General features: G+C 49.6%; 1 protein-coding gene across 4 annotated transcripts in view; it reads left to right on the top strand.

Moving 5' to 3' along the window:
- The window catches only part of ASCC2 (activating signal cointegrator 1 complex subunit 2), a 39,116-nt gene that overhangs the window by 7,865 nt on the left and 6,613 nt on the right, over window positions 1–24,638 (top strand). For 2 of the 4 annotated variants that reach the window (XM_033097266.1, XM_033097269.1), the window contains 13 exons: window positions 1,788–1,946; window positions 2,316–2,486; window positions 3,433–3,562; window positions 8,027–8,094; window positions 9,435–9,545; window positions 10,611–10,723; window positions 14,039–14,113; window positions 14,555–14,662; window positions 14,908–14,976; window positions 15,189–15,263; window positions 16,599–16,779; window positions 18,269–18,483; window positions 19,404–19,523. In XM_033097266.1, coding sequence (XP_032953157.1) covers window positions 1,788–1,946; window positions 2,316–2,486; window positions 3,433–3,562; window positions 8,027–8,094; window positions 9,435–9,545; window positions 10,611–10,723; window positions 14,039–14,113; window positions 14,555–14,662; window positions 14,908–14,976; window positions 15,189–15,263; window positions 16,599–16,779; window positions 18,269–18,483; window positions 19,404–19,523 — 1,595 coding nt within the window. The remainder of the gene's footprint in view (window positions 1–1,787; window positions 1,947–2,315; window positions 2,487–3,432; window positions 3,563–8,026; window positions 8,095–9,434; window positions 9,546–10,610; window positions 10,724–14,038; window positions 14,114–14,554; window positions 14,663–14,907; window positions 14,977–15,188; window positions 15,264–16,598; window positions 16,780–18,268; window positions 18,484–19,403; window positions 19,524–24,638) is intronic. The other 2 variants (XM_033097267.1, XM_033097268.1) reach the window with 1 other exon arrangement.

Below are 24,638 nucleotides of genomic sequence, written 5' to 3'. Positions count from 1 at the left end.
TTATTCCAGTGTTCTCTCCCTCCAAATCCATCTCCCACAGCCCTGTGCCCTTTATTTCTATGGCCCATTTTTATACTCCATAGAGATGCTGTTTCTTCCACCTAGAAATCCCCATTGGCCAAGGCCCAGCTGAGATGCTGCGTGCTCTGGGGAGCTCGCCGTGCCTTATCCTCCAGACACAGTTAATCTCCCTTTTACACTCCCAAGGTCCCTCTGCCAGGTTTGAGCTGTCCCTTCCCCTGCTTTGTGCTTACTTGATGGCTTCGATGTGCATCTTCCCCTCTGGAGCATGGGCTCTGGAAGCAGAGCAGATGCTTTCCTTCTGTGCCACGCCTCAGCGGGGTACCAGTCAATGTTTGTAGGATTGTAAGGAAGGTAGATTCTCCGTGGTGGGGTGTCTGTTCCAGAATGGAGGGCCGTGCGTAGTAGCCTGGCCTGAGAAATGGCCTACGAGGTAAGGTGTCAACAGATAGAATTGAGGGGGAGCTTGGAAACCAAGGAGATAAATTTAGGTTCTAGAGAGTAGTGTTGAACTCACTTCAGTCAGCAGGGTTTCTTTTTCAAAAGATTTGTACCTGAAACCTCACCGTGTAAATTCCGATTTAAATGGGAAGGGCCCTGAAGACCCACCCAATAGGTGGTCCCTGAGAAATCCCTGTGGAACTCAAAGGCACTACAGTGTGAAAACTTGCATTGGGCAGTAGGGAGGTATAGGTGGTTCCCAAGGAGCCTGACCAATCCGTCGTGATTTTCCTGTCCCCTCTGGACTGACAGGCCTGGTAGTGGGTGGACTAGGGTTGATAACAGCTGAGACGTTGCCCGGCCTGCCTCCTATTACCACTTCTCTCTGAGAAAGCAGCCCTTATGTAGTCAGAGGAGAAAACTGAGCTCATCGTCTCTTCTTTATGGTGAACAAAGTAAGGTTTGTTCATGGCAAAGTGGAGGTTGGAAGAGAGAACTTGTGATTCTCGGCCGGGACCTGCGATACTTGATTGGCATCTTTTCTTTAAAAAAAAAATTACCAAGGTTTTCTTCTGATCGTAAAAAAGGTATAGCATGTTACATACAGAATGATACAATTTTTGTAAGAAAGATGAAAACATCTCAACAAATATGAGATGTGGGTATCTTTTATCTGTGAACGCCTAGAGAAGGCCTGCAAGGACACTCACCAGATGGGACAACACAGGGACTGGGCGTGTGTCCCAGGTGACTCACCTTCTCTATAGTGTAAGTTTTTGGAAGAAAAGATGCTCATGTCTCACTTGTATAATTAAAAAATAATTTAAAAAGGAATACATGTTCAATTTTTTTGAAATTGAAAAATGTATTCAAGTCATAATCCCCCCACCAGAGATAACCACTATTAGCTTTGGGGGTGTTGTCCCCCCTTTTTTCAGCTTGTACCAGTATGTGAATGTGATATGTATGTATATATATATATATATATATATATATATATATGTATATGTATATATATATATATAAAATTTTTTAAAATTCAAAAATTGATTATATAAAATAGAGAGGTTTATATCCTGCTTTTTCTTCCTTTAACCTTTCCCCATGTCTTTAAATATTTTCCAAAAAATATGGTTTTTAATGCCCGCCTAGTGTTCCCTGGATGCAACCAAGCCCCTTTGTTAGAGACACTTGGTTCTTTATGCTTAAAGCTCCTTGGAGGGTCACCGGTTAGAACAGCCAAGCGTTGTCATTGCTGTGGGTTGGCAAATGGGCCCTCGCTGACTAACCTCTGCCACGTTAACACGTGGTTTTTGGATCCGTAGCACCCCGAGCAGAAGGCAGACCGGTATTTTGTGTTATACAAACCACCCCCTAAAGACAACATTCCCGCCCTAGTGGAGGAGTACCTGGAACGCGCCACCTTCGTAGCCAATGACCTCGACTGGCTCCTGGCTTTGCCTCACGATAGATTCTGGTGCCAGGTAACATTCTATCAAAATTAACGCTAAGACAAAGCACATGACATGCCGTTGCTTGGTTGCTGTTGTTGTTTCTTTCCCCCTAGGAGATGCTTTTTTCTCTACTTCTTTCACTGGATCCTTAACAACAAATTGTGGTTTGGATTACTCTGTCTTGTATCACAATCTTAATGATGTTTACACAACGCCTTCCAACGTGTCATTTTTAGAAACTTGTGTTTAGCCCTCAGCTCATTCATACCTTCTTGGTCCCTTGGGGTTGGAGTGTGTGTCACAGGCCAGGGCTGATGGGCCGTGAGCCCTTGCGCAGTTCACCCACAAGTCCTTGGGCCTCAGGGACAAATCTTTGCTCTCCTTTGTTGCCTGGCTTAGGTGATCTTCGACGAGACTCTGCAGAAGTGCCTGGACTCCTACCTGCACTATGTTCCCCGGAAGTTCGACGAGTGGGTGGCCCCATCCCCTGAGGTTGTTGACATGCAGAAGCGCCTCCATCGAAGCGTTTTTCTCACCTTCGTCCGCATGTCCACTCACAAGGAATCCAAAGTAAGCCCCTGATCCCGTGACAGGTCGCCACTGACACCTAACACCTCTGTGCTAGACTCTCTGCCCCTGGGAAGGGAGGCTCTGAAAATATCGAGTTTCCTCTTGTCTCCCCTCCGCCTTTATTCCCACCGTTGGGGTAGAAATCTGTGCCACCTCCCTTATCCTCTAATTCACCGGGTCAGTCTGCATTACACCCAGTGTTTTCATCAATGGGAGCCGAGGGCCCTTTGCCAGTTGACGCGTGACTGGGCCTTGTGCGTCAGAGGGTGAAAACACTGATTCTGATTTTTGAAAGGAACTTGTATGTGCTTTTTAAAAACCTTTACTGTTTTCCCCCCATGATTTTAAAAATAATAATGCTGTCTCTAAACAATGCAAACATTACAGAAATATTTTAGAGATAGTGAAGGTTACCCACAAAATCCCCTCCTTCCAAAATAAGACTTGTTAAGGTGCATGTTCCTTTGGGGATTTTTTCCCTCTCAATAGGGGTGTGTGCATTGAGTGTATTTATTTTAAAAATATTTATTTTTAGTATGGAAATCTTCAAATATATACAAAAGTATAATAAACCCCATGTACCCATCACCCAGCATCAACAATTATCGGCATTTTCCAGTCTTGTTTTCTCTCTTCCCTTGAGTTTTCTTTTTTTCCTGGAGTATTTTAAAGCAACCTCAGACGTCACAATAATTTACCCATAAATATTTAGGAATGAATCCCTAACCAACTGTTTTATAGTGTACTTTTGCTTCTTTTTACATTAAAATGAAGAATGGCTATTGCTCCAGGTCAATATATAAAGCTCAGACAGTGTGGATGGACCTTCATTTATTAGCCATTCCCCTGCTGATGGACCTGAAGGTTGTTTTTTTGTAAGTTTGCTATTACTTCACAATGCATCTGCTTTCGGAATCTCTCATCCTTTGTCTGCTCTGTTCCTTAGGATCACTTCATTTCCCCTTCTGCATTTGGAGAAATCCTCTACAATAACTTCCTGTTTGACATCCCAAAGATCCTGGACCTCTGTGTGCTCTTCGGAAAAGGCAACTCGCCGCTGCTCAAGAAGATGATAGGTGCATAGGGCGTGGGGTCTGGGGGGGGATGCACAGAGATGGCCCCCACACGCCAAACCAGAGGTTCCAAAGGTGGGCGCCTCGATGAGCGCAGGGACCTTCAGAGCAGGAGGGGCAGGTGGGGGACATGACTTAGATAGGTATGTCAACTCTGAAAGAAGTGACTGGGTAACAATGAGGGAATGGAGACAAAAATGTGTGCCTCATGGTCCCTCAAGGATCTTGGAGTCTTAGTATTAGGTCGTGTGTCAAACATTTGAAGGAGTGGGGATGTTTGCTTCGGTGATGAGAGGAAGAATAGCAGTGATAGCTCACCTTTATTTGAGTGCTCACGGGGGTTCTGGGTACTCCATATGTTATTTCAGTTGATCCTCACAGCAGCCCTGTGACATGAGTGCTGTCATCCCCATTTATAGATCAGAAAACTGAGGTTAAATGTAGGGGACTTGCCTAAGAGGCCATGACTAATCCATGGCCAAGCTGACTTTCAGGCTCTTGTCCTTTGCCACTCCCTGCATCAGAGATGATGGAGCTGCCTCAAAAATGTCATGATTAACATCGTTGCTGAGAGCAGATGGGGGCAGAGTTCAGAGAGGACTCTTTGGGTTGTGAAAGGAATGACGTCAGCAGTTGGAGCCTGTCAGGAGGCCATGGGCTGGAAGTTTCAATCAGAGACGGAAGCTTTGTTGGGATGCCACAGAGGGAACAACACCCTGTGAATGGCAGCTCATGGCATTGGGCCCAGCGCGGAGACGTGCTCACCCTGGGCAGCCCTGTCAGCCCTCTTCACCCTGAGATTCTAGGACACAGTCTTCCAAACAGCCAGTTAGCCCTCAAAATGGTTTCCCTCCTTCCTGCCTTTTTCCCACCCTCCCCCCCATAATAAAGATACTATATGTTAACTTAGAAAATTTTGGAAGAATACAAAGTTATAAAAATGCAAGAAAGCAGCTACCAAATTCCTGCACTTAGAAACAATCACTTGGTGATCATTTCCTCCGTGTGTTTTTAAAAAAACATTAGAGCATAATGTACATGAAATTTCACATCCAGCTCTTTCATTGGAAGAACCTCTGGTTTCTCATTCATATCTAACTATTGCATGATCATCCATTAATTTCCTTTATTTCCCAGAGAAAGACCCTTAATAATTTTACTGTAGACTGACAGGAAGGGGTGAGTGAGCAAAAAGCAAGCATGATTAGTTAGAAAAATAGTTATTAGGTCTGTTTGGTTAGAGTGGAGCATTCTGGGAGACGAGGAAAGGGAAAGCTGGGGCCAGATCAGGGAGGGCTTAATGCCCAGCTTTAGCACTTGGGGAGCCATATTGCTTGGTGATTAAGAAAGTAGGCTACAGGGTTAAACGGCCCAGTTCACACCCGAGCTCTATTTCTGGCTATATCACTTAGCCATTCTAATTGGCTAATTGTCAATGAGCCACTTAAAGCCTCCGTTTTCTCAACTGAAGAATGGGAAAACGAATACTATACCTACCTTGTAGGATGGCTGTGGGATTTAAACATGAGGTGGTGCTCAGCACAGTGCCTGGTATATTACAGGCAGTAGGTCAGTCTGAGCTCTTACTGTGAGGGGACCATGGGAGTCTCTAGGAGCTTAGAGCAGGGGGAGGAGCCATCTGGTAACAAGGTTAACCCGGCAGCACAAGGGTGGGGGGAGGGTGGTGACAGGAGGCCACATGGGAGCCTGGTGCTTCAGTGTGACTTTGAAGGTGAGAGCCTGGTTGGGCTGCCGGGGTGGAAAAGGACCTCCAGGAGGCAGGATAAAAACAAATTTAGTGAGGTCAGCTTGGGGGAGAAGTCTTAATGATTCTGGGGGAAATGTGTCCGTGTCAGAAAGAGGGCCTTTGGGAGGTGGGGGGAATGGGCTGTGAGTAGACACAAGGTCACGTTATGTCTGTCGGGTCTAAGATGGCTGTGTGGCTCCAGGAGGAGGTGACAGCTCCAGACGGGCGAGAGTGGATTGAGAAGGCTGTGCCTGCTGGCGGGGGTTCCTAATCTTTTGAATTACTGACTCCGTTGAGAATCAGGTGAAAGCTTGCCTCCAGAAAAATGTGCCCTCTTATAGATTTTGAGGTGTTTTAGAATGTTCTCATCCCCATAACGAGAACCCTAAACAGCTTATTAAGGAGAGCCCTTTCGTTGGCTCTTAGAGGCTCGTTAATGGAAAAGAGGGCAGGACCAGGCATTAGGAGCCCCTTCATTGTGTGTGTGTGTGGTCTGTGTATTTTGGGGGTGGGTATGGAAAAGGGGCCTGTATACACACACACACCCCCACGCAGGCGGAAGCTCTCTTTCCAATTCCTGAGCAGAAGGCACAGCATGGGGGATCCTCTACTTTTCTACCACATAAACTCTTGAGGCAAAGCAGATCAGCTGGAAGAGGGTTGACAAGGGAGAGAAGGAGGGAGCAGGGAACTGGCTGATTGTCCTTTGGGCAGAAGCCCAGTCCTTACCCTGCCCCCCACTTCCACTCCCCCACCTCCCACTTTTTAAAACCTCCAGGCCTCTATGGTACATCAGCCAGCAATTCTGAAAGCAGGGCCTTTGAGTTAGATTCTCGTGGAGCTGCTTTGCCAGAGCAGGCGTACATTGGGCCTCGGCCCTATTGCAGACGTCACTGGCACGGACCTATTTGGCAATACTTTCCATTCACCTTGGGTTTCTGAACTGCTTTAGTCTGAGGAGAGACTTTCAGAAAATGCCATTGCTGTCCCATGCCTTTTAATTATGTCTTTAAGAGATCAGAATTCCAATCTGCACCACCATTGGAATCACAAAGGAGAGTAAAGGGACTCTCAAGACCCCAAGGGTAGATTGTGAAATGTGATCTCTTTTGATGCTTGTAAAATATCTCTGCTACTCAGGCTTAAGCACTGGAAGGATTCTGCAGGAGTGCCTTCCCCCATGCCGGGTGGTTGGGGTGTGGAAGGGACCAAGGTGTGGCCCTGGGAGTTATGGGAGACCGCCTGATGGCTGGATCAGGAGGCGCTGCCTGGAGAAGGTGACACCTGTCTCTGTCAGACCTAGCTCTGGGAGGTTCCTCCAGACAGAGGGAGGGGACAGGGCTTGTTCTCTGAGGTTGAGGATGATGGGAGGGAAGGATGCAATGCCAGGAATGGGGAAAAGCTGGCTGGGAGATGCCAACAGAGGCCAGATCTCACAGGGCCCTTTGTGCCATGGTCAGGAGCTGGGACTTGAGCTTGACAATACCAATAGGAGGGTTTTCTGAGGAAGAGCAGAGGTTGGTGGAAACACAGCTCAGTCACTCCTTGTCTGTCAGGAGTAGGAGGTGAATGCAGATGGTCAGGGAGCACCTGCACAGGTTGCGGGATCAGCACCCATCTGGAGGTGGGAGGGGCTAAGCAATCGTGCTGATAGAACTCAGCTTTCTGGAATCAAGGAAGGAAGCAGCATCCAGGAAAGTGTTTACAGAAAGTCCAGCCGCCTAGCGACTTGCTTACTCACTCAGCTACCCAGCGCCATCTGGCCTTTGATCTCCTTCATTTACAAACCTGTGATGGGGTGAGGGCTGCAGGGTTTTCAATAAGGAAACCAAGGCCAGAGCTGCCCAAGGACAGAGGACACCGAGAGTTCAGAACATCCTGCCAATCAGCCAGCCTCAGATACTAGGGTCAGAGAGGGAGGAAAAGCCCTGGCCTCTTAAGGGTGTTGGCGCTTTGCACCGTCAAGTCCGCCAGCTAGCTCTGATTCTCCCTCCGTCCCTTTGCCATCTGGGCAGCCAGAACATTTGGTTTTCTGTCCTAGTTACCATATGCTCTAACCTACTCACTCACAGCAGCAGCACTTGGAGGATGGATAGTAAACTCTCAGAGAGGAGCTTCACTTTGTAGGAACAACTGCACATGTGCAGGCTCTTATCTCTAGGTCCCACTCAGGCCTCGCTTCTTGGATTGGATGGATTAGAATGGCTAGCGTATTCAAACGCAAAGAGTGAGAATTACCAGAGACACTTCTCTTTAGACTCCCCCCACATTAATGGAGGCGTGGTTTGGCAAGAATCCTGGATTGCAGCATTCAGGTTTCTTGAGCAAAGAGATCATATCTCCTCATTCTCCTGAATGACTAACTCCCATTTCCAAAGCCAATGAATGCTGTCATACAAGGCACAGTGCCCAAGTGTGATCACTCCCTGGGGACGTCAGGGGTTGCTGGTTTGACCAGGGCAGGTCTTTTACGTAATTCCCTAGGCAGAGGTGCTTAAAAGGTTAAATTGTAACAAGCAAGGTCCCTCCCCCACACTGGAGAAGTTTCTAGGCTGGGCCAAAGCTCTGTGCCAGCAGGGCCTGGGGCCAGGGCTGCTCTCGGTCATACAGGCTTAGGAAAGGGGAGAAAGGTCACATAGAACATGCTGGCAACCATGTGTAATGTGTCCTCTCCGCCCCTCCCCTCTTTTCCCAATTTCTGCCTTTCTCTCACTTTTCAGGAAACATCTTTATCCAGCAGCCAAGTTACTATAATGACCTGGATGAAACCATGCCTACCATCCTTCAGGTACCACCTCTCAGCCTTGCCTAGGGGAGGGTGAGCTTGGGAGGCAGACCATCTCCCCACCTAATGGTGTCCCTGAGCCTGAGGGAAATGTTTACTGTTCACCCCCTCTAGCCTCACTCATCTCCAGCTGGGCTCTGTGTTCTGTCCCTTACCACACCCTTTGAATTCATTCTTTCCTCTCTTGAGCAGGATTGAAATCTCAGGAAGGTCCAGTACTATACTCACACACAAGAGTTTGGCTTGCATTTTGTGGTGTTTGCTGACAGCTATAAGCCTCTAAGGATACGGCTCTACAAGAGTTATGTTTCTCAAATAAGAGCTTTAAAATTTTACACAATCATTTTCTGAAATAATAATATTCATTGTAGAACATTTGGAAAATATAAAAACAGGAAAAGGAAGATTAATATTCCCCCACAATCCCATCACCAATAAATATCCACTGTTTACGGTAATTTAGAATACAGTCGGCCTTCTGTATTCCTGGGTTCTGCATCTTCTGTTTCAACCAACCGTGTATCGGATCGTGGATGGAAAACATTTTTTAAAAAGAAATTACATTGTTGCTGACGTGTACTATGTAGTTAGACCTGTGATGGTTGCATCTGTACCAACCGTGTCCATACTTTTCTTTCCCGTCATATTCCTTAAACAATACAGTGTAACCACTATTTACATAGCATTTACATTGTATTAGCTATTATAAGTAAATCTAGAGATGACTTAAAGTATACGGGAAGATGTGCATAAATTGTATACAAATACAACGCCATTTTATATAAGGGACTTGAGCATCCATGGATTTTGGTACCACAGAGGGTCCTGGAACCAATCCCCCAAGGATAACGAGGAAGGGCTGTAGTTAGTTACACACTAAGTTAAAGAGTTACAGATTTTACGACAGGCTTTGCTCTCTACCCTCAGTGTTCATTTGTCTTTTGTTTCAGTATAATTCCCATAAATGCCATCTACAGGGGATCCGAAAACATATTACATATTTCTGCATGTGTATCTTAAATATTCATTACCTTACACTTGCCCAGCCTATCCAGCCAGATAACATCTGCAGGATCCTGGAGGCTTTACATACATTTTTGTCTTTTTAATCCTCCCCGTAATTCTGTAAGAAGAATACCCACATCATCTCTGTTTTATACTATTTCCACTCTGACCCTGCTGTCTGAGAAGGTCATTTCATTGTCTCAGCTGGTGGCCCAGGAACATTGGCATAGTTTCCAGGGTCAAAGGCAGTTTTCAGATTACCCGTCCCTGGCTTCAGGACAGGGGTCCTAGCTGCTGGCTCGAGAGGATGTGGGAGAGTCACCTCTTGTGTTTCACAGGTCTTCAGCAATATCCTCCAGCAGAGTGGTTTGCAGGGGGACGGGGCCAGCGCCACACCTCAGAAGCTCGAGGAGAGGGGCCGGTTGACTCCCAGCGACATGCCTCTCCTGGTGAGGTTGCCCTTCAGCCCAGCCTCTTACTGGCTATTAGAGGACCCAGCAGCTTCTTCCCCTGCTCATGGCCCCCTTCCCCAACTCCGTAAGCAGCTATTCCCATCACATTTAGAGCATTTTAGTAGGCTTCACGTATCTCGGGGAGCTTCATTTAGGAAACAGTGGAAGGAACAGGGAACTAGCATTCAGAAGAGTGGGGTTTAGTTCAGCTCAACAGGTTCATTCGTGTGTTACTCAGTGAGCATTCATTCAGTGAATTTGTACTGAGGAACCCCCAGCATGCACGATGCCCTGCACTGAGCCTTAGGGGTAAAGCAGTGAGCAAAAGCAGACGTGGTGTCAGCTCCCATGGAAAGTAGAGTCTCATGGGGATGACAGACAGAGCGAAATATTTCAGGAGCCTGGACATGTGTCAGGCCCTGTGGTAAGCGCAGGAAATAGAGCAGGAATGAGGCAGCTGTGAGCTTGGACTTCATGGGAAAACAGGCATTTAACAAGTGTTGTAGAACGGGGCATGCCAAGTGCTGTGGGAGCAAGTCATTTTACCCCTCTGAACCCCAGTCTCCTTATCTGTAAAATGGAGATCCTAACAGCTGCCCAGCTCATACCAATTCTCATGAGTTGTCCTGAGAATCAGGAAAGTGTGTGAGAAAGCACTCCTTGTTCTGCATACCCTCTTCAAAATGAAGGAAAAGCGTGGGCTTGAGATTCTTGTCCTCACCGGGATGTACTTTCTGTACGGGAATACAGGCATTGCCTTTAGAGTCAGGGGTTGGGTCTCCTTCAATTTAGAAGAGAACCCATATTATCCTACAGCCAGAAGTAACCCTAGAGATCATATGGTAGCAAGACCTGAGGCTTAGGGAGGTTGAATGACTTGCCCAAATCGTGCTACTAGAGATGGACCGGCCAGGCTTTGCCCAGGTCTCCAGTGTTCTCTTCCCCTCGGAAAGCATCTGCCTGTTGGGGGCCCTTTGGCTTTGTCGTCTTAGTCTCAGACCCTCTACAGAGCTGTAAAAGGCGGGCAGAAGAGAATAATGCAGTGATTTCTTTTGGCAACAGGAATTAAAGGACATTGTTCTCTACCTTTGTGATACCTGCACTACGCTCTGGGCCTTTCTGGATATCTTCCCTTTGGCTTGCCAAACCTTCCAGAAACACGACTTCTGTTACAGGTACTGTGGTAATTCTGGCTGTTGAAGTAGAGATTCGAGTTCACATCTTCATTCAACAAATATTCCCTGGGTGCTCAGAATGTGCCAGGCCCTCTTCCAGCCTGAGGACACAAATGCGAAGAAGACAGATAAGGCTCCTGCTTGTCTGGAGCCTGCATTTGACAAGCACTCCCATTTTGGGCTAAGAACGGTAGGGGAGTAAAAAAAAACCAACAACCAAGAATAGGGCAATTTCAATTCACTTCTGTTTTGTTTCAAAGCCCCTATCCTGGGCAAGGGAAGAGAATAATAGACAAGAAATGGTCTGAGGATTTCAGCATGTAGTCCAGGGGAGAGTGCACACACGGAAACAAGCAGATGTGTTCACATGTGGGGTGGGCGGTGATGGCCATATTATGAAATACAGGAAGGAGGCAAAACTCTGGTGAAATAAGAGGTTTCATGGTGACCCCTGAACGGGGTTTGGTAGAATAAACAGGAACCTTCCAGACAGAGAAAAGTTGCAGTGGCAGGAAGGGTGTTCTAGGCGGGCGGAATGAAACCTGCAAAGGCCCAGAGTGTGTTCTGGGTAGAGCCAGGAGTGGAGTGCAACACGCAGCCATAGGTGGGAAGGGAGACCAGGGCAGTAGGAAAAGGTGCAGGTGATGAGAGGTGGCTCTGGGGGAATCGGTAGAAGTCAGATTGTACAGAGCCTTGAATGCGCTGGCAGGGATTAGGGCCTTTATTCTGTAGGTAGGAGGGAGCCACTGGAGGTTTTTGTCTAAAGAAGTCATAGAAAGATCCTGCTGTGATGAAGAAAAAAGTAGAGGGTATGGGGCAGGAAAGGAGACCCTCTTTGCCCACTTAGCACTCGAGCATCTGTTCCTTGTGCGGGGAGAAAGGCCTGCAGGGCGTGGGCAGGTAATGTGGATGTTGCCTGGCAACGGCAGGGCTGGCCTGTTCTCATTAGCCTCTGGCTCTCGCTTTTGCTAGGCGTCTTTCCCTACCATTCATAGGAGCCTCTGGGAGCTGCCCAACTCCATCCACCCAGCCTTCAGTCCATTCAGTTATTTACTCACCCATTGAACAAAGCACCGAGCTAGCACTGACATGTGCCAGAGATGGCAGCTAGTGCTCTGCCCCTTCTTGGGTCTCCTCATCTCCTGAAAATCAGACATTAAGAATGATCAGCCTCCCAGAGAATGTTAGAATAAAGCGCCGATCAACACTTTCCCAGGAGAAAGGGGTTAGGATGAGACTATAGCTCTTAAAAAGTTATCTTTTCTCATAGTAAATATAGCAAATACTTGTAGAAATTTGGAAAAATCCAAAAGGTAGGCGATTAAAATCACTGTGAGAAATCCTATGATTCTTAGACTTTTGTACCCTTATTATTTTCACTTCTGATAGGCATTTTCTCATTTTGTTAAAGCATCTATCTTCCCAAATGTGTCACAGATTGCTTTTGAAAGGATCTTTGGAGAGGAGGAGAGATTTTTGGAAGAACCGACTTTCCTGCAAGGGACAGTGGAGTCAGGGAAGTGGTTCCACCCATCTCAGGGTGAGGAGAAAGAAAGCAAAACACTTTTGACTGCCAGTGACACTGTCTTTGGCAAGTGACACTGCCTTTGACCCACACAGGCAGCCCAGCGCTGGCTTAGCCTGTTCAAACTGTGCTGAAGGCTAAGAACTGAGCAAATGCAGCAACCTCAGTCCCGGAGAACTTTCTGCAAGGGGTTACAGTCACCAAACAGCTCTTTCTCTAGCCAATCCCTCTCATAACAACTTTCTCCTCCTTACTCTTGATTATATACTTGAGTATATCTGAGTATCTCTCTCTCTGTCCTTTCATTTTATGAATGAATAATAATACATCCACATGGTTCAAAATTCAAAAAGTATGAAATATATAGTGAAATCTCTCTCTCTTCCCCAGTTCTGTTCCTCAGACACAACCATTATCCTTAGGGTTTTTTTGGTAGAATTTTCCAGAGATATGCATATAAACATGCATATACATATGTGTACATGCATGTTACATGTCACCTGGCCCCTTTCAAAAATTTAATGCTGGCATATGAGTACTCTATGTATTATTTGCATTTTACTTTTAAAATTAATGTACGTCAGTGCATAAAGCACCCTCAGTCTTTGGTATGGCTGGGTAGAATTCCATTGCATGGTATACTAGATCCCATATCAACCTTTAGGATTTTTTCAATTGTTTGCTATTATAAAAAAGGCTATAAAGAATAACTGCACACACATCATTTTGCACCTTTCCAAGTATTTCTAAGGAATAAATTCCTAGAAGTAGCACTGCAGAAACAGATGGTATATGCATTTAAAATTTTTATAAATCTTGCCAAATCACCCTCCACAGGAGTTGTTCCAACTCACCCTCCCACCAGCAATGTATCCTGGCAACACCTAAATCTGTCTGGGCCAAACTGCCTCTCTGTCTTCTGGGTGCCACGCTGTGGGCTCAGTAAAGCCTGTGTCTTTTGGCCTAGTTTTACCCTCTGCTACTTATGGTACTACATTAGGATAGAAGTTGCCAGAAGCCAGCCAGGTGATGGACAAATGTTTACAGAGTACCTGCTACAGATTCAGCACTGTCCTAGGCATATAGGCTGTATTGCTGGCTTTGGAAAGCTAAGGTGTTCAGAGAAAGATAGAATTACACCATAGAAAGGTAGCTGCATTTAACGTTGTAAGGACAACATACTCGGAGTGCTGTGCTTCTAGTTCCGGGAAGGACGAGTTACATGGGTGAGCGTGCTCAAGAACCGTGTGGCTGGCTTAATTGAAAAACAAAAACAGAAAAGAAGCATGTGGCTGGAATGAAGAGTTTAAATTGGAGTTGGGAGGGGGTGGGTGTGCGGTTGCCGAGGTGAGAAGTAAGGCTGGCTGCGCTGTGCCAGGGATGGTGGTGCCAGAGAGTGGAATTACCATTTGATGTCATAGGAGGTAGGTAGCTGCTGGCAGTTTTTGAGCACAAAAAAGAGTCACCTTGTGTTTGTTTCTCAAACTTCAGTGAGTCCTGGGTGACCCTCTTGTGACTGTTAGAATGAACCTGTCTCGGCCTTGGTTTCCCATCTGAATGGGGGATGTAGCTGCAGGTCACTTCCTATGAGGCTCTTCCTGGGACCAGCCACAGTTGGGACCATCTGGGGTGAGCTTGGAGAAGAGCCAGGGTGGTTCCAGGAGAAAATTGTGGTGACAGCTTGGAGCAAGAAATGGGCCTTCCTGCTCCCTTCAGTTTGCTTTGATTTTTCAAATGAAGCGTGGTATTTATGAACGAATCCAGCCTTTTACCCATGTTTGCCTCCACAGACTAGCTTCCTTTTACGAAATAGCAATTCCTGAGCTGGAGTCTGCAATGAAGAAGAGGAGGCTTGAAGACAGCAAGTGAGGCGGGGACAAAACTCTTGAGGGGTGTGGGAGAGAGAGGCCTGAGCTTGAGCCCTGCCCTCCCGGGCTTCAGCATCCCCATCTCTAAGACAAGGGGGTGGGACCAAGGACCATGCAGCTTTGGCTGCTGTGTCCCTACCCAACAGCCTCCTGGCCCCTGCATCTAGGCCTTTCCCCCTCAGCTGTTGCTCCAAGCTCTTGTTAACTGGCCCACTGGTTCCTGACCCACGGTTTGAACTGAGAAGTGGCCCCGGAACCAGCCGGCCTCTCAGAGCCTGTAGCCTTTTCCCAGCTAGTCAACAGTGAACTATGAGGCCTTCTGAGAACTGGGTAGATGTAGGGGCAGAGGAGGGAGAACCTGCAACAGCTGGAAATAAGGCTCCCTCGGTGCCTTTTTGTCTCTCATATCTCTTTCTTTTTTTCCTCTGGCCTTCAAAGGCTGCTAGGTGACCTGTGGCAGAGGCTCTCCCATTCTAGAAAGAAGCTACTGGAGATTTTTCACATCCTCCTAAACCAGATCTGCCTTCTCCCTGTCCTAGAAAGCAGGTAAGCCCTTGGGAGCCGCCATCCAGGAGGAAGAGCCCCCTCCTGCAGCCCAGCAGGGATGTTTCCCTCATTTGATCTTCCCGCTCCCCTGCTCCCGGTTTGCTGAGCAGAGATGGGAAACCAAGAAAAATGCTTTTCCTCCAACTGGCCAGAAGCCTCACATGTGCCGGGTGGGGTAGGTGGGGAAGGGAGCTTCACATCATTGGCCTTGGGTGTTTATTATCTTCCCTGGTATCCTGTTCCAGCTGTGAAAATATTCAAGGCTTCATAGAAGAGTTCCTTCAGATCTTCAGCTCCTTGCTACAGGAGAAGAGGTGAGAATGGCTGAGCTGGGACCAGCAACGGGATAGGCTCATGTGCTCTCATCTGTCCCCACAAGACCTTCTACAATAGAGCCCCGGCCATAACCACTCCAGCGTAAGGTTCCGGGGTCTGTGACTGGGCAGCAGACACAGGCAGTGGCCCGCAGCAGACCAGTGCTCCTGTGGCCCTAGCCCTGTCCCTCTCATCAGGGTCTCTGTGGCAGGTTCCTCCGGGACTACGATGCACTCTTCCCAGTGGCCGAGGATGTCAGCTTGCTGCAGCAGGCCTCGTCAGTGTTGTATCCTTCCGCCACAGCCACCGGGACGGGGCCAGGTCAGAGCTGGGCTGCTGGCACCCGGCGGAGCAGGGGGAGGGTTACCCCAGAACAGGTCAGCTGGCTTGCCCTAGACCCCCGCCAAGGCCCCAGCCTCTCTTTCTGGAGGAGATGACAGCTCTGGTCCCCAGAACAGCAGAAGTACAGTCCTGCTTTCTCTAGGTGTTCACTGAGTGTCTGGGCCTGCATGACCAAGGTGGACTCAGCCCCATCCTCGTGACCTCACTGCAGGACGAAAGACTGACAAGTAAACAGGCAGTTAGCTGGAGTGTCCTATGGGAGAAATTCAGAGGGTGGGAAAACCAGGGGAGGCACCTAAGCCAGCAGAGCTTAGGCTGCGGGTCTCACATAGAAGTAAAGTCCAAGCTGAGAACAGCAGAAGGAACAGATGGCCAAACCTCTAGCGAAGGGTTCCCAGTGGATGGAGGACTGAGGGGGCCCATCTGAGGAGACCACAGACATTATGTGTAGATCACAGGGTGGAGGTGAAGGGACGGAGTCTGGGAGGAATTTAGGATGTGGCAGATGAGCAGGGGACAAGTGGACCTGCATGGCCCTGGGATGCATGGCCTTGGGCTCTGCTCTGCAAGCACTGGGGAGCCGTGGGAAGGCGTAAAGCAGGGAGTGACAGGGTCATTTTAGATTTGGAAATGCTCCATCTGGCAGCGGGAGAACAGACTGGCCAGGGACCTCTGTGAGGCACAGGGGGTGGTGAGGATGCATCACTGGCAGCTAGGCATGGCCAACAGGGGTGTGGGATTAGAAGTGGAGTCGGGGAGTCAGGGCAACTCCCAGAAGTGCGGCTTGACAGCGCCCAGGGTTATTCAGAGGGTGGGGGGACATGGAAGAGCAGGCCCATGGGCCATGTTGGTAGCTAGGGGAGATTGCTCAGTCCTTTCTCAGAAACAGCCATGGGCCCCGAGCCTTTGCAGAAAGCCCTCAGCTGGTTGGACAGGAAGCCCAGTGGCCGGACCCCTACCAGGCCCTTCTTCTAAGCTGAGGGTCGGTACAGAGGAGGCGCTGTTGGCTTGTCCAAACACCATGTGTCCGATGCCAGCCCCTGGCCCTGTGTTTACCCAGAGCTGCTTCCTGCTGACGGGAAGGTACTGGGTTTCAAGGCCAGTGTGGCGATGGTCCAGCCTGTTTCCCCTGGCAGTCCAGGTGCCCATGCTGGCCACTGAGTGCAGCCCAGACAGCTCCTGGCAGAAGCAATATGATCAGATGCTGGAGAGAGCCTGAGAAACTATGCTGCATCAGAGGGCACCTGAGAGAGAGAGACCCCTTAACACATCCTCACAGAGACGAGACGCGGACTGCCTACATCCTCCAGGCGGTTGAGAGTGCATGGGAAGGGGTGGACCGTCGGAAAGCCTCAGATGCTAAACACCCACCGGGGGCCGAGTTGCTTAATGGGGTCATGGCGATCGCCGAGCCAGTCAGTGCACCGTCATCCCGTCCAGAGAACTCGGAGGAAGAGGAGGTGTGTGTCTGGAGTGGCGCTTTCCCCCTGCCTCAGCCCCTCCTGGCCCCGTCTGAGAGGTTGGGGCCACAGAAAACCTCCCTTCTTTGATTCTGCTTTCAGGGAAAAAGGTATTTTTTAGAATGGACTGCCTGGAGCTGCTGGTCAGCCCTTTGCTGCCTTAGAGAGGCCTGAGCTAAGGGATGCTGAACCAGGCAGGAGGATAGAGCAAGTCTTGTAAGCCGGCAAAGCGTCAGTTTCCCTCTATCAAATGAAGCAATGGCGCTTTTTTCATGTGAAATTCTTCTTGGTGCTCGCCTCTGAACAGATCACAGTGGAGCTGCCTTGGTTGCAGCTGGAACCAGTGCCTGGTCTCACCGCTTGGCCTCTCTGGAAACCCCTTCGTGGGACGGCAGGGCTCCAGTGAGCCAGTTGGGAAATCTCTAGTGCTTTCTCTCCAGGCTTTTCCAGGATTCACCAAGTCTGTGGCTGTGCTGATTGGCCACTGAGCCTCGGACTCTTCCCTGCATGCCAGGAGGAACATGACGTAGGGATTAAGAGCACATAGTCTCTGGGGTCAGGCAGCTCAGAGGTGTATCCTGGTCCTGCCACTCGCCAGCTGTGTGGCCTTGGGCATGTGACGCCCATCAAGCCTTGGTTCCTCATTTATAAAGCGGGGCTAGTTGCCATCCTGTCTCCATGAGGTGGTTGGGATTCCCAGAGCTGCTGCAAGGAATACTCTGAACCTGGCTGGCCCTCGATGCTCCCTTACCAGACGCCGCTGTCCTTCCTGTTAGAGGCCAGGCCTCAGACTGTCACAGGGCCTGGAGAAGGACGGCCCTCTCTGCCTCTTCCCACGCTCTTACCTGAGTCATGGCAGGTTTCTTTGTTGTTGTTGTTGTTGTTGTTGTTGTTTTGATTTGGGAATTTCCTTCAATGGAAAGCCTAACACAATTAAGCCCATCAAGCAGTCTATAAACTGAATCCCCCTTGTTGATAAGCATATGATTCCAGGGAAGCGTCTCCACAGTCCAGGTGTGGTGGTTGCTCTTCCCCTCCAATGTCAGCCATCAGTTTGCTGGAGCCTGAAAAGGACCTTGGTTAGTAGAAGCCACGGCCGTTTATGGCGAGCCTTGTCTAAGCCAGGCTCTGTGCTCAGCACTTTATGTGCATTATCTCCCCGAACCATTTAAAACAACTCTGTGAGATTGGTGGTAGTGTGCTTATTTTATAAGGAGGAAACTGAGGTTCTGAGAGGGGAAGCACCTCCCAAAGACCCACAGCCAGAAATAGCTCAGCCTGTCAGTCCTAGAGCTCCCTTTTTCACAGGGGAGGAAATGGAGGCTGAGAGGGACGCGTCACCTGGCTAAGGTTCTCCAGCCAGGAGAGGAGGGGCAGGGCCAGGGCTCACACCAGGGCCCCTGGTTCCCAGTGCAGTGCTGTTGGGGGCCTGGTGCCCTATCACCCCCTGGCCTCGCCTTCTCCTCCTTCATGCTGGCTCTCCCCACAGTGCATGGGGGCAGCTGCTGCCCTGAGCCCCGCTGTGTGCGGCGTGGAGCTAGACTCGCTCATCTCCCAAGTGAAGGACCTGCTGCCGGACCTCGGTGAGGGTTTCATCCTGGCCTGCCTGGAGCACTATGGCTACGACCCGGAGCAGGTGATCAATAACATCCTGGAGGAGCGGCTGGCCCCTGCCCTCAGCCAGCTGGACCGCAGCCTGCACAGGTGGGAGGAGGTGCACGACAGCCAGGCCGCCTTAGGCCCTGGCCACAGGCGCTCTGCAGGCCCTCGGCTGGGCCCCTTCTTAGCTCCTCTGCCTCCGTTCTTCCTTCCCTGGTGTCCCAGGACTCAGCGCGTTCTGTCTTCCCCACAGTGATGTTTCCCGACCATTTAAACTAATGTCCTCTGGGGAATCATAAAAACCTTAGACCCCACCCCTACCCCCAAGAGATTCTCACATGGCCCCTGCAGGACAGAGAGTGCATAGCGGGACATCCCTGCTGCACCCTGTGGGAAACCTATCAGAGACACGGGATGTGACAGAGGGCTTGCTGAGCCCTTCAGAGCTCCGAGTTGCTGACCTGCCCCTGTCATTGCCACCTTCCCAGTAGAATCCTGATGGAGGATGGCCAGCGCTTCTCACTTCCTTCATACCTACCCTTTCTGAGTTTGGCCCACTGTTCCCTGAAGGCCCATGGGCCATCAGGAATGAGTGTATGAATGGGTGTTTCTTCCATAAATAAATGATGTTTATCAAATGAGTGAATTAAGTTAGCTCTGCCTTTGGGCAAGTTCCTCAACCTCTTTGTGCCCATTTTACAGATGAGCACACTGAGGCACAAAGAGGTTGAGTTACCTGTGGCTGCCTATCTCATAGGGCTGTTGTGAGCATTCAGTGAGGGAGGGAATTTTGAAGAAAATCTGAATGATGGGCACATGGGACCAAGGGGGAGCCTTGGTCCCCTGTGCAGTGTGGGTGCCTACCATGCAGGTCCAAATAGGGTAGGCTTTTAAATTGTGTCCTAGGGGTGGCTCTTGAAAGAGAGCGGAGAATCTAATGGCTATAACAGGGTAGGGGAGAGTGGGGTACAAGTGGGCATCAACTAGCATGTCCCCCTTAAATTGATTTCTGTGCCACCCCCCAGACAAGTGAAGCCAGACCCAACACCCCTACTGACATCTCGTCACAACGTCTTCCAGAATGATGAGTTTGATGTGTTCAGCAGGGACTCAGTGGACCTAAGCCGGGTACACAAGGGCAGGAGGTAAGTTCCAGGTACCCCAACTCTGCATGTGCAGTGAGAAAGCAAGAGAAACCAATCTCTCAAGCCAGTTCTCGATGGAACTGGCCTGAGTTCAACGCAGGGCTCCCCAGCAGCCCAGACCTGTGTGCTCCCAGCAAGCAGGGGCAGGTTCTTTAACAATTATGCTTCAAGCTCTGACTTTGCCCAGGCTGGTTTTTAGTGAATCCTCCTTGTTGACAGCAAAAGGCCAGCGGCGCCAAAACTGTCCTCCCCCTCCCTTCTTCTTACATCTTTGGATATGCCGACCATCAAAGCACTGGATGCTAGAACTGGGCATCGCCTTGATCTGGTTTTCTCCAGTCAGTGACAAAACGAGAAAATTAAGGACCTGTACTGAGTGAGCTTTTCCGAAGGTGAACACATTTCATTTTAAGGCCTTTCTACATACTGTATTTTCAGTTTATGTCCTGCCTCCTTTTTTGGCATTGAAAGTCCATTCATGATTTATTGATTCATTCAACAAATATTTGCCGAGTGCTTATGGCCTTCCAAGGCCCTGGATTTCTTAGGTGCTGGGGATATAGTGAGGGGCTGAAATAGACACGACCCCAGCTCACGTGGAGTTTGCACTAATCCATTGGTCAAACAAGAACAAGCAAGGTAAAATCGCAGGTAAAACAGGTAGTACAAGGTGAAGGTGTGCAGACTTCTGAGCCTCTGGCAGGTGCTTTGATCCAGGTAGGAAGGGTCAATTGCACAAAGGGGAGAAGGAGAAGCTTTCCAAACAGAGTGAACAGCAGGGGCAGGGCCCCCAGGGCTATGGGGAGCATGGTGATCGTGCCATGAGCCAACACATTTTGTGTTTCGGAAAGATCCCCTGACTTTGGAATGAATGGGTACCCATGGAGGAGCCAAGAGTCGGCAGTGATGGTAGAGAGAACAGCATAATAGAGAAGAGCAAGAGAGGACGTTGATAACGCTGTGCTAGTCCCCCAAAGTTCTCCTAAATGGTGTTGGTTTATGAGATCCAGAAATCTGGGCACTGAGCACAGCCTGCTGTTTTCCCCATCACATAGATGGAGACAGTGAGGTTCAGGTAGGGGTGGGGACCTGCCCCGATCTTGTGATAGGAGCCCCAGTGGCGGTGCAGGCTGCTGCTTCAGTGAGGGCCCTGTGCTATTTCCCCTCCCTAGGGCCGTCCAGTGCTGGAAGGTAGGCTGGCCAAGGGCCTGGGGAGCGGGCACAGGGCAGCTATAAAGCCAGCTGGCTGGTTGGACAGGAAGCAGTTGTAAACTGCTTAGTCACACACATTGCAACATCCCCGGTTCCCAAGCCGGAGATGGTATCCTGCATCGGTGGCCCCTGGTCCAGGCCACGGTGACTCTCTGCAGCTCCTGCTGTGGGGAGAGGGGCAGACAAGGTCTGTGCCCCTGCTCAGAGAGTGCTCCGGGCTGCCAGGCAGAGACACTGGGCAGCAAATGTTTGCTGAACTCATTGTGCTGGATAGTTAGGGGCTGGGGATTGCAAAGCGGCAAAGCCTCCATTCATGTATTCATTATTTATTCATTCAGCAAATATTTATTAAGCGATTTACTAGCGCCAGATCCTGTGCTGGATAGTAGAGAGACAAGGTGAACAGGGCGCCCCGGGCCTCACCCTCAAACAGTGCAGAGACCGTGGGAAAGACTTAGACCACGAAATAAGCAGCGACTAAATGGGAGAGGTGCTTTTAAGGGGCATATGAGGGCCTCAGCAGGGCCACCTGTCCTCTGGGCAGGGCAGAGGCTCTGGGCCCTGGACCCTACCCTCACGGACCACACGAGAAATGAAGTAGCACAAGGCAGGTCACACTTGAATTAAAATGCGTGGGTGTGTTATTAAGTCAGGTCAGATGCAGTCAGTGGCTCAGGTAATACGGAAATATGTCCCCTTGTGTGACAAGAAATGGCAAGGTAGGGCAGTTTAGGTTTGGTTGACCTGTGTGCATCCACAACTTGGATGCATCTTTTCCATCTCTTGGAGCTGGTTCCCTCAAGGCCACTGGATGGCTGCTGCTGTTTGACTCACGACCTCCGGAAATGACAGTGCCAAGATGAACTCTGGGCCAGGTCATGTCGTGTCTCTCTTAGAGACCAGGAAATCTTTCCCAGAAGTCTCCAGATTCCTTCACAACTCACTGGGGAACTGGGTCCCAGGGCTGAGATCCAGGGCTTCAGGAAAAGGGGGGAGTGTGAAAGAGCTGAACAAAATGAGGGTCTGTGAGGAGTAGGGATGACGTAGAGGGTGGCTATTGGATAGATACCAAGCACACATACTGCAGACAAATCATACCTAAACGAGAGGCAGTATGTATAAGGTGGGTTCCCCTAACTTCTTTGGACTTAACAGTGGTGCCCTGGAAGATGACAAGTGTTCTCCCCCAAAAAAGGTTCTATGGCCCAAAAAGTCTGTGTACTCTGTCTGCCTCTGGGAGAGTCACAGAGCATATTAAAAGCTCTGACAAGTCCTACTGCAAAAGAAATACGATTCAGTTTGTTGAGCCCAGCAGGTGCCAGGTCCATTTCTACTCATCGTCTTATTTTACCTCACATCATCCCTGGGAGGCAGAACTAACACTTGACAAGGATAAGGGGACTTGCCTGTGATCACACAGCTCAGGAAGTAGCAGAGCAGACTTGAGTCAGGAGATCTGTGTTCTGACCCTGTCCTTGCTGGTAGAAGCTGTGTGACCTTGGGAAGGTTGCTGTGCCTCTCTGGATCCCCTGATTCCTCACCTGGAAAAAAGAAGGGTTTATTGCTTCTGCAGGCCTTTTAGAAGTTCAAAGGTGGGAGTCACCCCCCTAAGAGTCAGTTTCAGTTGGGCCTTAAAGGAAAGTCTGGAGGAAGTGGGGAGGGGAAAGGTAGTCGGGTTTCAGGGAACCCACATGTTCCCTGGGCTCACTGCCATCTTTAGGAGGCCAAGTATGCAACCTGCTCCAAAGATAGTCTCCGAAGCCACTGCTGCTAGCGTTTCCAGGCTTTCTGGCCCTCAAGTGGATCTTCTCCCGGCTAGTTTTGCCCCTCATTTTCTTTTCCTTCCTGACTCCAAATGAGATCATGGGGCTAAAGCCACACCTCCCTAGATGGTGTAGACAGGGTACCCAGGGTGCCAGGTTCCACTGTCGCTAGCTGTGTCCTCTGCCAAGTGCCCGGCTGGGGTGGGTGGAGTTTGCCAGGCTTCTCTGTCTGGCCCTGCCCGGGAGTCACATAACCAGAGACCACACAGTGCAAAATAACCTCCCAACTTCGCCAAACCTGGGACAGTGGGGACCTGGAGTCATGGGGTATAGCAGAAAGGACAGTGATCTCCCTCATTCACCCTTGGAGCCCTGGCCCAGCACAGGTCTGGGCATCTAGTAGGCGCTCAGGAAATACATTTTGAATGAATGGATGTACTCCTACCAGTGGCACCGACCACTGTGACGAGCCTGGGCCCCTTTCATTTCCTCTCCACTTCTTTCCTCTCCAGCTCCCAACTTGGCGAAGAGAGGCAGGTCAGGGCCAAGGTCACAGTCACAGGCCCCCTTTCCTGGTGTGATGTGAAAGACTCCTGTGGGCCAAGATTTTGTCCAGATCAAATGCCCCCCCCAAAGAGCCTCCATTATCCCTCTCCAGACCCCAGCTAGACCCCCCTGAGCCAGAGTGCATTCCTTCTTTCTCTGAGTTTCCAGAGCTTGCTTGCCTCTAGTCAGCACATTTCATGTTGGTTGCCATTTGCCAGTGTCACCCCCACTAGACTGAGTTTCATGAGTGCAGATCCATATCCTACTCTTTTCTGAGTCTCTCCCCAACTCAGCCTTAGTACCCTGCCTGGCACATAGTAGGGCTGTTGTAAAAACTATTGAAGAAAGTCAAGCCCTAACCCACCACGCTGGAAGCTGAGTCCTCACCTGCCCCAAGCTCCCAGGCAGACAGCCGGACAGACTCAGGATCCTGCCCTTCCCTGCACCAAAAGCCAGTTAATAGAAGATTTTTATGGAAGCTAGGTATATAGCTTTGTGTCTCTTCTTTTCTCCCCCCTACCCTTGATACATTCCAGAGACCTGATTTCACAGCTAAGCTGGATTTTCTTACCTAGCATCTCATATTGATTTTCCCCTGCAGGGCTCGAAACTACATTCCACAGCCCTATGTGTCTGATAAGCCAGGGTTTTGGGTTTTTTGTTTTGTTTTATTTGACAGGCCAGGTTTTTCTACAGATTTGCAAAGCCATGAGTCAAGAGGCCTGAGTCCCACCAGGGCGGGGCCACAGCTCACTGGGGTCCCAAGCAGTACCTCCTCTTCCCTGCACTGCACCTGAGTTTCCTCACCTGTGATAGGATAGGAGTTGAACTTTCAGGCTTTTTCTGACCTGGAAGATTGAATGTAGAATAGATAAAAGAGCCACTGTGGTGAATGGGACCCCCTCTTTGCTCCTCACATCCCAGAGGCCCCCTGGAGCTACCCTGAACTCAGGAAGAAAACCACATGTGGCCTTGCTCTTTCTTAAGTGTTGGTTTTAAAAGATTCAGATAACCCAAGGCCCTCCTGGGAATCACCATTGTCATTTGGTGGGGGGCTTACTAGCCCCTTCTCTGTGCATTTACATACATGGGTATATATGTACCCATAGGAACAGATAGTTGGTCTGGTTTGCATTCAGCTTTTTATACAGATGAGATCCTACCGTATGCGTTTTTCTGTAGCTTGCTTTCCTCGGGAACAGATCAGACTTCTTTTTCCGTCAGCACAGATAGATCACCGTCGTTCTTGAGCACTGCCTCACGATGTTCTGGACTGTAGACGTGGCACAGGTCATTTGGCTGTCTCCCCAGTGATGGACACTAGTTGCTTACAATTCCTCTGTTACAAACGATGCTGTAAAGAAAATCCCCAGTTAGACCTCCTGGTGTGCACCGCCAGCGTTTCTCTAAGGTGGAATGTCCCAGTCGAAGGGTGGGCATATTTCATCAGCTGCCCTGGGATGCCCTCCAAAGTGTGGGCCCTGTCACGTGGCACCAGCAGCAGTGAGTCTCACCCACCCACAGCCCGCCAGTGTTTGATACCAGTTGTCCCAGTTTTGGGCGGACAGAGGGGTGAAGAAGTGAGCTGGTGGTC

This window comes from Rhinolophus ferrumequinum, chromosome 25, assembly GCF_004115265.2.
Source record: "Rhinolophus ferrumequinum isolate MPI-CBG mRhiFer1 chromosome 25, mRhiFer1_v1.p, whole genome shotgun sequence".
NCBI classification, from domain to species: domain Eukaryota; kingdom Metazoa; phylum Chordata; class Mammalia; order Chiroptera; family Rhinolophidae; genus Rhinolophus; species Rhinolophus ferrumequinum.
This window is presented reverse-complemented; position numbering and strand designations above follow the sequence as displayed.